The sequence below is a fragment of the Sceloporus occidentalis genome, unplaced genomic scaffold (assembly GCF_023333645.1).
Source record: "Sceloporus occidentalis isolate IW3139 unplaced genomic scaffold, rSceOcc1.0.p SCAF_1, whole genome shotgun sequence".
Taxonomy (NCBI): domain Eukaryota; kingdom Metazoa; phylum Chordata; class Lepidosauria; order Squamata; family Phrynosomatidae; genus Sceloporus; species Sceloporus occidentalis.
This window is the reverse complement of record NW_028316981.1, coordinates 189,288,179-189,302,833: the sequence shown is the minus strand read 5'-3', so window position 1 is coordinate 189,302,833 and position 14,655 is coordinate 189,288,179. Positions and strand designations below refer to the sequence as shown.

At 40.9% G+C, this 14,655-nt stretch overlaps 1 protein-coding gene across 1 annotated transcript in view; it reads right to left on the bottom strand.

The window, feature by feature from the left end:
• Positions 1-1,772: 1,772 nt before the first annotated feature.
• LOC149323121 (ral guanine nucleotide dissociation stimulator-like 3) overlaps positions 1,773-14,655 on the bottom strand; it is a 35,726-nt gene continuing 22,843 nt past the window's right edge. The window contains exons 13-17 of the mRNA XM_089487577.1: positions 12,981-13,070; positions 10,744-10,888; positions 9,663-9,812; positions 4,695-4,809; positions 1,773-4,593 (exon numbers count right to left, since the gene is read on the bottom strand). Coding sequence (XP_089343703.1) covers positions 4,022-4,593; positions 4,695-4,809; positions 9,663-9,812; positions 10,744-10,888; positions 12,981-13,070 — 1,072 coding nt within the window. The 3' untranslated portion in view covers positions 1,773-4,021. The remainder of the gene's footprint in view (positions 4,594-4,694; positions 4,810-9,662; positions 9,813-10,743; positions 10,889-12,980; positions 13,071-14,655) is intronic.

Here is a 14,655-nt window from a genome sequence, read left to right as displayed (position 1 = left end):
ATGTGGTCCTGGAGAAAAGTGCTGAGGATACTGTGGACAGCCAAAAAGACAAACAAATGGGTCCTTGAACAGATCAAGCCTGAATTTTCCCTGGAGGCCAAGCTGATCAAGTTGAGGTTGTTGTACTTTGGCCAAATCATGAGAAGGCATGACTGATTAGAAAATACAATAATGCTAGAAAAGGTGGAGGGATGTAGAAAGAGAGGAAGACCGCATGCTAGATGGTTGGATTCTATTAGGGAGGTCACTGGTATAAATAAGCAGAGCAGTAGAGAGCCAGCATACCATAGTGGTTTCTGTGTTGTACTATGACTCTGGAGACCAAGATCAGTTCTCAGCTCAAACATGAAACCCACTGGGTGACCCTGGGCAAGTCACATGCTCTCAGGCTCAGGGGAAGGCAATGGCATACCTCCTCTGAATAAGCCTCGGCAAGAAAACCCCATGATAGGTTTGCTTTAGGATTGCCATAAATCAGAAATGACTTGAAGGCATAGAACAACAAAAGCAAAACAGTGGATAGTGGGGCTTGGAGATGTCTCATCCACAGGCTTGCCATGAGTCAGGATCAACTTGAATGGGGTTAATAACAATAACAATACCGTTTGACAAAGAGAAGTTAAAAAACCTTGATAATAATTCTTCACACCCAGTGGCTGATCCCAGTTTATCTTTTGCCCACCTCCATTGTAAACTGCTTTATTTGGGTCACTGTGTTTCTTCTTGCACTTAAATCTGCATTTGAACTCTATTTGAGAAGTCTCCCAGTGCCATCAATGGACCGTCATGGCCTCAGACTCTCTAATAATCATCCTCACCACATTCAACAATAATTTTGATTCACAAATAACTTTGAAAAAATTTTGATCAAAGAAATTTGTAAGAAGAAAAGGCCATGGATTTGAAAGGAAGAGGCATATCTGGAACACAAACTTAAGGAAGCCATATCTGTACATGCAAGACTTTGGCCTGTTACAGACTGCCAAAATAAAGCTGCTTCGGGTCTCTTTGGAGGTATGCTATTTAAATGATGCATGCATCCTAAGAGTCCGGAAGCTGCACCAAAAGCTGCACTCCGGTGCTTAGGAATGGAGTGTGGCTTTGGTGCGACCTCCGGACTCTTAGGACCCATGCATCATTTAAATAGCATACCTCCAAAGAGACCCGAAGCAGCATTATTTTGGCAGTCTGTAACAGGCCTTTGTGAACTTAATCTATCTAGGGAGGACAACACATCTGACCCACTTCTCCTTACAACATCCACAGAGTTTAGCTCCCAAAATAATTACTTCTAATATCCATCTGAATACTACCTTGAGAAATCAGCCAGCATTATTCCAATGACCCATGAGCTGCAGAGTCTGCAGCCTTTCTGGATTGTGTGTTCTTCTAAAATCATGGATGGGCAACTTAAAGAGTTCTCCAGATGCTGTTAGATCACTTCTCACCACTGGCTATCCAGGCTAGGGCTGATGGGAGCTAAAATCCAACAACATTTGGAAGGTGATAACCTGGCCCATCTCCATTTAAAATCAAACATAGTTCTTTAGTCTCAGTTTGGAAACTCAGGGCCCAAACAGATAGGCCAAAATAAAATTGCTTCAAGTCACTTTGGAGATATGATGTTTAAATGACACATGCATCTTAAGAGGCCAGAAGCTGAGCCAAAGCTGCGCTCCAGTCCTTTAGGACTGGAGTGTGGCTTTGGCATAGCTTCCGGCCTCTTAGGATGCATCATGCATCATTTAAACAGTGCCTAAAATGTCTTCAAATGCTGATAGGGTTGTGACAACATCCTTCTCCTAGTAACCAACATTTAGCCATCTTTTTGGATGGGGGGGGGGGGGGAAACAAAACAAAGCCAAACATAGCACCTGATAGACTAACTTTTTTTATTATGACAAACTTTAGGGGACCCAGTCCCAGATGCCTCAGGTTGCCAGATTTGTATACCCAACCCAGATACCAACTCTGGTTGCCATATTGACTCTATTACAGAATTCAATAATCCACAACATCAGGGTTTCATAGACCTGCTTATCTTCCAGTGCAGTATTTTGCCATTAGGGCCCCACTGCATTTGAGAAAAGAGCGAGTCTCTATCCCCAAAGAAAATATGGACACAAATCTGATCTGCCAGCATCAAAAATAGCGTAATAAGGCTTCATTCTCCCAGGACACACTGCCTCTGATCTCAGAATGGCCTTTCTTGAACAAGGAAATGTGACACATATACTGTATATGTATAAGGCTAGAAATTTAGGTAAAAAAATTGACCCCAAAAAACCTGAGTCAACTTATCCATTGGTCAATGTAAGTACTGTATCTTAACTCTTATTTAAAAGAAGGAACCATCATCTGGTGAAAAATAAGAGTATAATCTGTCCTGGAAGCACTGACCCCCTTTTACTTGCTCATCCATTCATCCTTAAGAGTGAGCACAAAAAGTTATGTCTACTGGAATTTTGTAAGTTCTTTGACGTTGTTTTGCTTTGCTTCATCCTTTCGATCCTTTGCTATATGCTCCTAGGTTTTACCTTCAGCTTATCCATGGGTCATAGCAAAATCCATAATTTTGGCCCCAAAAACGTGCCCTCGACTTATACATGAGATCAATTTATAGTTGAGTATATACGGTAATTCAGCCCCAAATTGCTGATCATTCATTAAGCCATTCCACTCTATTTCCTGAGATTTGGAGAAGGACAAAGGCTGGTGGTGATTTTTAAAACCACACTACTTGTATACATCAGGTTGCCAACAGAATAATGTGTGTGCCATCTTCTGATAAGATAAACATAGTGTAAGTATAGCCATTATTAACATAATTATTGGCTATACTTCCTGCATTTCATATTCCTCTAGCTCAGTTTCCAGATCTCCCTGTATATAATTACAATCTACCATCCTGAAAATACAACATCATCCATCTCAGAAAGTGGCTTGTGGCCTGGTGGAGAAAGAATCCCTTTTAAGTCAGCTCCTATAGGGTGTTGGAAGCCTACTTCATTGCTGGTGGCCTCAGTCTCCGGTGTTATTCTCATAAAGCCTCCTGTCCCCTGTCATTTTTGACCACACTTCTGAATGTTGCAGAGAGCGGCTATGAGGTGTTCCACTTTCTTGAAACAATGAGACCTCACTGGTGCTCCGTAGCTCCTCTAGTCTTTGGCGTTTGCAGTCTTGGTGGCCTGTGTTGCCTCTTGGACTATATAATCCTGGGTCTAGGGCAAGGTTAACAACTACTAGGGTGGACCCCATTTCGTTGTTCACATAACAACAGGCAGCACTACTATTCCAACAGGCTTTTAGCACCAAAGGTTTTTAAAGAAAGGGTTTTTAGGAGGGTGCTTATTATTTTAAATGGTGCTGTTTTTAACTACTTTTTAATCCTTCCACATATAGTGTTTTAGACTGTATTCTAATGTTGATTTCTTGTACGTTTCCAACTATATTGTAATAATCTATAACCACCACATTAGTGAGCAGTTTTGGGTGAGAGAATTCCCATTAAAAAAGCCAAATCAAAACTGGGCATTTAAAAACTGGGAGATCAAGGGTACTTTAGGAGATCGCCAGAGGACTTTGGGGTAAGGCAAAAGTTCGTTTCAGTATTATTTTCCGCACGAGAAAATGCCATTTCCTGTGCTGAAAAGGCCATAGTTGGAGCATACTCTGTGCAAAATTAATTTTTTCAGCCTTTTCTGTGTAGGAAACAGCTTTTCCCTCCTTGGAAAATAATATTTTATGGTGTTTCTCTGCAGAAATGCTGTTTTCTGTGGGGGAAAAAAGCCCACATGTGAATGTTGCACAGAATAAGTCCTGAACCCCAATGATTCTCATCTGTCCAGGATTCTTCTCACCAGTGTTTCCTAACATTCAAGAAACACATTTTCAGCCAAGTTTTTGGATATATTTTTGAAATATTATTCCCCTCTCTAGTAGATATACTAGCTCCATCCCAGGGGACTTACTTTCTTGCTCTGGGGCACTATCCCTGGACAACTCAGGGGTCCTCTAGGCATTAAAGAGCTGAAAAGTGATGGACAGCACTGTGGTTGGGGGACTCTGACCAAAAACAGGGCTCCAAAGAATAGCGAGGGAGTGACTGGGGCATAGAAGCCATGGCTTGTGGGCTCTGCAAGGAAGAGGATAGACTCGTGTCAGGTGAGGTTGATCCAAAGGCTCCTGTTGTTTCTAAGTGATGAGGAAGAGGCAAAGTTGGGGAAGGAAGAGGAGAGTCTACAGAGACACTTGGGTGCTGGATTCCCAAGAACCAAGAGGGAGAAGGTGGAAATGGGGGGGCCAGAAGATTTGGCCTGAGTTGTGGCTCCATAACAGGGAGCGATGGGCAAACCCTAGGAGTTACAAGTTGTGGGGCACTGGAAGAAGAAGTGGGGCATGATGCGGTAGAAAGCACCCTGGTGCTACAGTCCTTGAGTGTGAGAGTGCTGTGGGAGGTGGTTTTGCGACAAGCCTGTGTAACCCCCAAGACAGGTGGTTTGGTGGTTCCTTTCTTGTGGCACAGGAAGAAGTCATGAGGGCTGCTAGGGTTCATGGCATAGAAAGCGTTGGCCCCATCAGGAATCAGCAGCTCTTATGGTGGAAAAAAAAGAAAGAAGAGAAGAAATGTGAGGAATCCTGGCAGTACTTCCACTCTTCCACCACCACCCTGAGCCCCTGCCTCTTTTTCTTACCTTGGCCATCCTCTAAAAGCTGTAGGAGTCGGTAGTCACTTGGGGTGTCCCCTTCTAGGTTGTGCTTCTGCAAGGCACGCTGAACCACAGCTGTGGTCTTGTCCTGGCTGGTGATCTGTGGGGACAATCCACTGCTTATGGGTTAGGGAAACAGGGCAATCCAGTGTCAAATACACTCATGGGATCACAAGGTGTTTTTGTTATTTGCAATTTTTCCATATTCACGGGGGTCTTGTGCTCCTAACCGTAGTGAATATGGACAAATGTAGTGGGAAATAACCCCTTTTAACCTGCATGCCAAATGGCAGCCCAATAAAATCTTGAAAACTTTTCAACTATTAGTGGAAGATTCTTTAATCAGAATCTGAGAGATTTCCAAAAATGTGCCTGGAAGAACAAATGGGCAGATTTCAACACACTTCCTTGATCAGTCAGTTTTATCAAATTACCTCACATCTCATTTTTTCAATAATCTACTTTCAGTTGGACATCAGGCGTAGCAATATGTAAACAAAGAGTTGATATTGAGACCTTTGTCAACACCAGGTTGCTGAAATGATGGGCCCAAAATAAAAAGTCTTTTCAAATAGCAAACTATCTGATAATGGGCTTGACTCAGTCCTATAGAACACCTTTATCCAGAGCAAGATTTAAGCAGTTAGATTCAATGGTTAAATATAAACGATTCCACCAGTTGCCATACATCGAGAGAACATGTGTCCATGGAGCATCTGAAATAGAAGATATTGAGCATGTCCTATTTAACTGCCAATTACATGCCAGAGTAAGGGCCCGCTATCTACCGACAATACTTGATAGAACCACATACTGGGAATGTTTCAAATGGCTAGCCCATTTTCTTCAAGGTATAAATACATACATAGTAATTAGAATTGCTAAATTTATAGGTAGGGCTATCCAACTGAGAACATGTTTTATTGAACACATTGGGATTGCATGTAAAGGTGATGAATTTATTTAAACATATTTTGGCTTTGTATTTTATTATTTAGTTGATCATAAGACAGCAATTTACTACAATTAATTTAAATTATTTTACTTATTTATAATTTTATTAGGTATTTTAAAAACATATATAAAAGAGAACATATAATTATACCAGTCATTCAAAACATACAAAAACAATACAAACCATGTTATCCACAATAAAACAAACATTATATTGCTAGGGATATCCCAGCCAACATATATATCATACATTCCTCATTCATTAATTCCTTTCTACTAGTCTAACTTTTATACTAAATCCATACATTTTTTAAAATTATCTGTTAAAGAATAATATATTTATGATTCTGTTTATACTTGCACTTACACGCTTGTAATTTACCTTACAATCTTCCTTTGAAATATATGTAGATATGTTCATACAAAACTGATCTCATTAATTTAAAGTAAGTGCCGTTGGATTCTATATTTAAACATAATTCGATTTTCCAACTGTTATATTAATATAAATCAGACTGAAAAAATTCAATTTAAACTGATTCCGTTTCCAAAACTGCATTCTCCCCCAAAACATTTTGGAGATACATAATTATATTATCCCAATCTTCTTTATAGGAGTTCGACGGTTCATTTCTGATTCCTCTTGAGAGCTTGTCCATTTCCATCATGTCCAGTAGTTTAAACATCCATTCCTCCTTTGAGGGTATTTCCTTTGTTTTCCATTTCTGAGCGTACACTATTCTTTTTTCCCAAGTCAAATAGCTCTTCCTCTTCTAATGGATCATCAGGATCATCCTCTTTAGCTTCCTCTTCTCCATTAGGGATGCCATCCCTCGGTTTCGCTTAGCTATAATTCTTCTGAGGATTCCATCTCTCTAAGATCTTTTTTATTTCCATTCTCCTTTTCCTTTTCTGGTTCTAGTTTATCATCTTCTCTTCTAACACCATTCTCTATCTTCTTACCATGCTTTGCCCAAAAATCCTTGGCTTTTTGTACCGCATTCAGTCTCAACCATTTCTGGTTCCATTTCACTTAAATTCCTTCCAGGTTTTCCCATTTGTAGAGAATTTTATATTTATTAAGATTTGATGTTATAAATTTATAGTTCTCTCTTTTTTGGAGTATTCTTTTAGGGATGCCCTTGAAATTTTTTATCTCAGAGCCTTCTATTACCATAGGGCTTTTGTAACTTAAAGATAATAGTTTGTCCATTATTTTTTTTCTCACAAAAGAAATCACAACGTCCCTAGGCAGGCTCTTCTCTTTTGCAGTCTGAGAGTTGATTCTAAAAGTTTTATTTACCTCTTTAATGAAGTCTTGATAGGGAATTTCCATATACAGTGGACCCTTGTTATACGTTTGAGTTTGGTTCCAAGATCCCCTGTGGATAACAAATTCCATGGATGCTCAGGTCCCATTAAATATAATGACATAGTAAAATGGTGAACCTTATAAAAATGGAAAATCAAGGTTTGATATTTGAAATGTATACTTTTTTTGAAAATTTTCAAACTGTGTATACTTGAATCCGTGTATAAAAAGTCCATGTATAAGAAGGACCGACTGTATTCCGCTAATGCTGGCACAAGATATTCATAAAGATTTTCATTTTTCCTTTCTTTTAATCCTCTTATCTTCAATGAATTTTCCCTTTGCTTTAATTCATCCAGAGCTTTCAGATCCAATTGAGATTCCTGCTGTTGTACTATTAATGCTGATTTTTCTTCTAAGATTTAGGATTTCTCTTCCAATTTATCAGTCCTTGTCATGATTTGACTTATTTCTTTAGCCACTTCCTTTAAGGAGTGTTTAATTCCTCTCAGTTCTGTTTTCAATTCTGATTTCAAATCCTGTTTCAAATCTTTCCTCAAGTCCTTAATCTCTTGCCTGAATTTTTTTCCATGTCCTTCCCATTTTTTTTCATCTACGCAGATAATCTTTTCATCTCTTCCATGACTGATGTTTGTTCTACGGAGTTTCTCCTACTTGGCTGTGATGTGTTTTTTGCAGAAGTAGTTCTGGTATTCATAGTTTCTGTTTTAGCTTGGTTTCAACATTTTACTTCAGTCTTTTAACTATCCTTCTTCCCATCTCAGTTCACCTTCTTAATCCCCTTTCGGTCTCCTCGCTTCCACTCTTCTGCACTCTGTTTACATGGCTCTCTCTGATCTACCTGTTGCAGTTCTCCTTTCTCTCTGACTCCACTCTCTCTCGCTGCCTCCACACTTTCTCACATCCCGTCTCAGCCTCTGGTCTCTTTTCCCACTCACTTTCCCTTTCTCTGTCTTTGGTCTCTGGTCACTTCTTCAACTCTGCATTAATCTCTCTGCAGGATGGGGTTTAGTAACAACACCAAATAGGACAGTGGTAGAAGCCACGCTTGTTCCCCCATTCAATTACTGAAAACAGCTGGTGGCCTCCTTTCCTCCAATGGTCCCATTTGACGCAGCTGCAGGTAATATTGCGGATTGCGTCTTGATGTTATTCCTTAATTAATGAAGATTGTCCTTTTATTCTTGTATAATAGCAGTAATGCAGATAATAAGTTGACAGAATAGACTGGTAGTATTCATGAAAAATATTCTAGTAGCTTGCCTGTCTTCTTGTTTAAAAGAAGTTGGCAAAGGCGCTTGTAGCCAAAGGCTTTTCGTTCGCAGCTCGGTCTCTCATGGCTCCCTCTGTTTCTACTGGATTCTCCTCCAGTGCTCACCCTCCGGTTTGCAGTGGAGGAGAGATTTCCCCAAAACTGGGAAATGAGCCTCTGTGAGGTCCTCCTCGAACCCCCCTTGACAGGGAGGTTTGACCCAAAGTCAGGTGGAAATAGCTCTGGGTTAACACTCCAAAATGAGAGGTTTTGGTAGGAGCTCCTACCAATAGCCTCCACATGCCTCTATTCGCCGACCGGAACTACTCAGTCCCTTAATTTAAACTATTTTATATGTTATCTTATTTTAGTCTAATTTATCTTATCCCATTGTATTTTATGCATTGTATTTTCTTGTATTTTACCATGTTTGCTGTTAACTGTTTTGATATGGTCAATTGATTGATTTATCAATAAACTTTAACTAACTAACTTGAAAACTTCCCCCTTCCATGTTCTCGACCTGAACCATCGACACGCATTCTTGGTATTCTTAATGGGAGCAAAAGCAGTGATTAAAACAAGAAATCACAGCCTGTTGAGTCTTTAATACAGAGAGATAAAATGGGAAACAAATTGTTCTGGGTGCCCCTTTGCCTTCTGCTGTTTCCAGGAAATGTTCAACGGTGACAAACTTCTAGAAAAGTCTGGGCAAAGTGCAACCCTGGGACCAGTGTGGCTCCCCAAAGCTATTTTTGTGAGGCTCAAACCCAGGCCACATCTTTTCTGGCCAACATAAGAAAAGAAAAGAGGGGGGAAAATCTGAATTTCCTCTCCTATAAGAGTGGCAGTGTACCTTTTAAAGAGGAAGCACGACAGGTGCTGCATTGTACTGTTTCCCCCACAAAAAAGAAGTGGACTTCTGGCTAGCTGGCTGTTATGGGGGGAACTCAGTCTCATAATATTTACTTGGAGCATCCCTTCCAGCAGGCCCCATATCAATACAGTGGGGTGGAAAGCAAGCAAATAATTACAACCATAGATCATATGGCCCTCTGACCTATCCTGCCTTGGCTGCTTGAGTCCCTCTCAGGAGATATGACTTTCTCTTCAGTTCAGGATTTCCCTTTACGAAACACTTGGAATCCATCCAGCAGCTATCAGACCTCCTTCTTTTGGACATTACCTTCTTCACCACCCCACTCTTCTCCCACCCATATGTTCCTGGGTACCTTTCCTGACTATATTCACATCTAACACTCCGACAGCATATTTTCCAGTCCAGAGGTTGGCAGAAAAAGCTGGTTTTTCCCCCTAAAATTTCAACTCCTCTGCTCCAAACTCTGATCCAGTCATGTTCTCACTAAACCGGCAAACCTTGCACCCCTTCCTTCCAACCCACTTTTCAACTCACCAAAATGCTGCGATAAAGGTTGCCATTGCCATGCTCATTGTCCATACTGACACGGATGATGCGTGCTTCTGTCCCTCTCTGCTTCAAGGCAGGGGATGGCAGGGACAACTCAAGCAAAGGGTAGGCTCTGGACTGAGATGCAGGCAGGTTCTGGGCAAAGGAAGAGAAATAAATGGTATAATAGAATCACAGAGCTGGAAGAGACCTCAAGGGCCAGGTAAGGCCTGACCAAAGCAGAATACAGTGGTACTATTACTTCCCTTGATCTAGACACTATACTTCTATTGATGAAGCCTAGAATTGCATTGGCTTTTTTAGCTGCTGCATCACACTGTTGATTCATCCTTCACATCCTAAGTAGTCTTTACAACTTAACAGGTATACCATTCTAATTCCAGAAATTAATTACTGTTCAGTGGCTGCAGCCTGCATTTTTGGGCAAACAATACCAACTCTTCTAGTTATGTATTCCAGAATTTGCTACTGCTGAATTTAAATGCTTCTTGCATTCATGTTCTTGTGTTTTCCATAATTCCAGACTGTGGCAAAATATGCTGTAAAATTACCTTATTGCTGCTGTGTATGATCCTTTTAATAGTTGTGTAAGGTATGCTCCTCTCCAAGAGGTATTTCTTAGCTAAAAATGAAATTGGTTTACCACACTGATGCTGTCTTTTAGCATTGCCTGTGGAAATTACTTTGTCTACTCACTGCAATCAACATCTGAGGTCCTGATCTACTCCCTTTTTGCTCCACCGCCAACGAAAATGTAGTAGTTAGTAACACAAGTGCAGGTTTTGTTTGCTAGTAATACCCTGCCTATGAAAATCCCTCCCTCCTTACTTCAAGTGCTTTGTCAAGACACCTTCAAGTCGACAGCTATCTGTTAAACAATTCTCGCTTTTCTGTTTTATGACAACATGCTAATGCTTGTTTTTTTTAAATACTGCTTTTGTTTTGTGCTGTCATGCTTTTGTTATTACATGCTGTTGTTGTGTAACAGTGAATTTCCAAGTTAGAAGCCAGCTTGGGGGTGCTTACTAGGGTTGTAAGGCTTTGTGGATACAAATAAAGGCACCACCTTGACAGTAGGGGATCCCCACGTTGGGGAGCAAGGGGCACTGGACACATCTTCAGTTTCAAGACTGCTGCAGGAGCCCAGGGGTGAAATTCCAGATTTCTCAGGGCCTGGAGGAGGGGCAGAGGATTCTGTGCCCAGGAGGAGTCTGCAAAGAAAGATGGGGAGGCAGTGGTGACAGCTGAGACAGAAGAGTGGAAGGAGACACAGATTCTCAAATTGCTCTTTCTCCCACAACCTTGCATTATGAATACAGTGAAATACAAGGGGCTGATATCTAGCACTTCATCATATGCTGAACCTCTCACTCCTTCTGCTCTTAGCCATCACTACTCCAGCCAATGCCAGCAGCACAAATCATTCTTCTGTTGCCAAGCAGCCTGGCACTATGCACCAGCATACCAGGCTGGCATGAACCAGTGGACAGAATGTGAATTTGGAATCAGAGACATCTGCTATGATCAAATGTGTTTTCTGCTGTACAATCATTGTCTGGCCATGGGCACATCACTACTTCTCCACTTCAATTCTCCTAGTTCTCAAGTGTAGAACAATAGTGGCATTTCAGAACAGTCCATTCGCTTTTAGTGAGCTCAGAAAATTGGTTCTGGAAAAGATCAGCTCTACTCCTAGTCATGTTTTCTGACTCAGGAGTTCAGTTCCCTCCTCCAATAAGGCCATCATTTTTGTCCAAGGTGGGCCCAAGGTACAAAGACAGAGCCATGCCAGGGCATCTCAAAAGAGCAAGGTAATGCCCAGATCACCCCAGATGCTGTCTCTCTCCCTTAGCATTCACCAAATCTACAGAACATTAGTGGAGACCACATATGGGAATGGGCTCTTTCCCAAACTAATTTGACAATCAAACCTTAGGGTGAACATCACTAACTCAGACCAGTTCCATAGTTGATCCTCTACCTCAGATCAGCTAACAGAAGAGAAGGAATACTTAAAATGATTCACAGATGTATTTAACCCCCATCCAGTTATCAAGGATAGCTGAAAATGTTCCACTACCATGCTAAAGGGGTTGCAAACAGGCTGGCTCTTATATCCATATGTGGATAGAATATGTTAAAAAGAAAAGTTTTTGGACAGTGTTTATACACCAGATCTCACTTATCACTGAACAAACCATCCATTTTTGTCCTGCACTTTTGTTACTCCATTTGTACCAAAGGAAATAGTGCTCTGAAACACAGAAACTTATATCGCCTACCTTTTGATTGCTGTAAGAACTGAAATAGTTGCCCACTGAAAGAAGAGGAGATTTAACCCTGGAAAAATGGTGGATTAGAGTTCGGAATACATAGTTACTTCACAAACTTTCCTACACCATCAATTCTTATAATGAACAAAAGAAATCACACTCCTTTTAGAATTGGTCAACTCTTACTGATTACGTTACCACTCATCATCATCATCATCATCATCATCATCATCATCATCATCATCATCATCATCCTGCCCTTTCCCCAAAACTGGGACTCAGGGCAGCTAACAATATTTTTTAAAAATACAATTAAAAGCATACAAAAAAGGTACATTAAAATAGAATATAAGGGATGCTTCACAGGCAATGTCATTAGGAATAACACAAAAGTTCACTGACGCTGCATCTGCACTGCAGAAATAATCCAAGTTGCCGCCGCTTTAACTGCCATGGCTCAATGGTATGAGATTCTGGGAATTATAGTTTTGGGAGACATTTAGCCTTTTCTGTCAGTGAGCTCTGGTGCCCCAACAAATTTCAGTTCCCAGGATTCCACAGCACTGAGCCATGGCAGGTAAAACGGTGTCAACTTGGATTATTTCTGCAGTGCAGATGCAGCCTCTGTGTACATTGGAGTTATTCCTAATGGAATTCCCTGTTAAGCATCACTTATATTCTATTTTAATGTACCCTTTCATATGCTTTTAGTTATATTTTTAAATTGCTATTCCTAATCATTCAATGCCACCCAGATAACCATGCTAATGGAATTGCCTGTTAAGCATCCCTTACATGTCTTTTTCTGTTAACTCATATCTTAAGCCTGTTTGAACATTTTGTTGTTGATAATGATTTTATATTTTTTGGTGAACTGAAATAAAAGTTTAAGCAACAACAACAATAACAACAATGGAGAACAGACAATTGCTAGAAAGATGCCCATTTTGCTGTGTTAGATGTGTGGACAAGCCAGGGGAAATAGGAAGTGAAGTATCAACCCACTCGCAGAAACAGAGAGGTGACTTACGAGCTGAAGCGTTTGGTCAGGCTGCGATGCAACTTTGGAGAGTTGGGACAAGAATCTGCCGGTGGCTCGATGATACGGGAAATCCGGTAACTGTAGGGAGAAACCAGAGGAGGAGAGAACACAAGATACCAGAGGACAAAGATGAGAAGAATACACATGGACAACAGAAGAATTAAGTGGAGATGATGAAAGATTTTGAAAGAAGAGCGAGGATAAGAGAGAGACTGCGCAGTTAGGGAGAGAGGATTGTATGTAAAATAAAATATTTTCAACATTTCTCTATGTGTATATTACTGCACGGGCCATTTCTTCAAATATATTTATGAAAATTGTTCTTGGTTATTGTTGATGTGGGTTGATGATCTTAGATAAAAATATAAGTCCCCCTCCTTTTTCACGGGGGATTCGTTCTGGACCTCCTCGCAAAAATGGAGTTTCGCCTATAGTCAAGCCCCATTGGCTTGAATATAGGCGCGGGCACATGGGGCACATGCCCCATTCCTTCTCCCTCTGTTCGTCCCTCACGCATAAGCAAGGGATGTGGGTCCGAAGACCGTGAGAATGGAGGGAGGACTGTATATACAACTTTTTGTGTCTTCTCTCTCTCTTTTTTCTCCCTCTTCCTCTCCCTTTCTCTCTGTATTTATTTTTAAGGGAGGGTGGGTGGGTGAGAAGGAAATTTTTCAAAGTCAGTTTCCTTCTCTCCTGAGCATAAAACAATGATGGGGAGGAAGGGAGAGGAGTAAAGTCATCTGTGTACTTTTTCACTGTCCTTGAGTGCTATAACTTAGGCGTCTCTGATTAACCTTTTCCTCCTCACACCATTTATTTCCCCACCAAAAATGACATACACACATAGGTGCTGTTTGTAGTAACAGCATCTCTGGCGAAAACAACCCTGGGTGGATGCTTTCTAGCAAGAAAAGAGCACAGGAAGGAACTTCTCACCATGCACTGTACCCCTGATCTGAATGAGAGTCCTACAAGGCTGCTTCCTCTGAAAAAAAGGAAAGGATCTTTTACAAATAAGTGCCTAAGGGGTTATTCAGATGGTGAAAATAATCCAGGATTAATTGGTTGAATCTCTGTTGTTCGCATGCGTCCTAAATGCACCCGATTAGGTCTGTAGTGGAGGGCTGCCAAAAAACCCACTTAATCTGGGATAACTGATATTGGGGTTTTCCCAGAGTTTTTTTTTAAAGATCCGCATCGTAAGTAGTGTTAATAACTGATGCAAATAGACCCAAATAGACCCGAGATAAAAATCTGCATGCCTTTAACATGTTCCAAATGCATTCACCTTGCTGACTCCATCTACAGAGTGTTTGCATGTATGAGCAATGGAATTTGAAGAGATGTGCATTGATGTGGTTCCATAGTGTGAATAACAAACCTGGAATGTGTGAGTGAGATGAATCACATTGTCGTGCTAAAAACAACACAAAACACAACGTCCAAATGATCCCCGAGTGTGTAGTTTAGCCTTTCTTTTAAAGTTTTCCAGCCAAATTGACTCTGAGAGGAGCAAGAGATTAACAACTCCAAGTGCCATGCACCCACCACACAACAGTGGCCATGGTGTTTCAGCTCCCCTGGAATGCCATGCTTCTGATGAAGGAAGCAAATCACATCATTGAATTACACTGACACACTGCGAAGCTGCTACTTAAAGCAA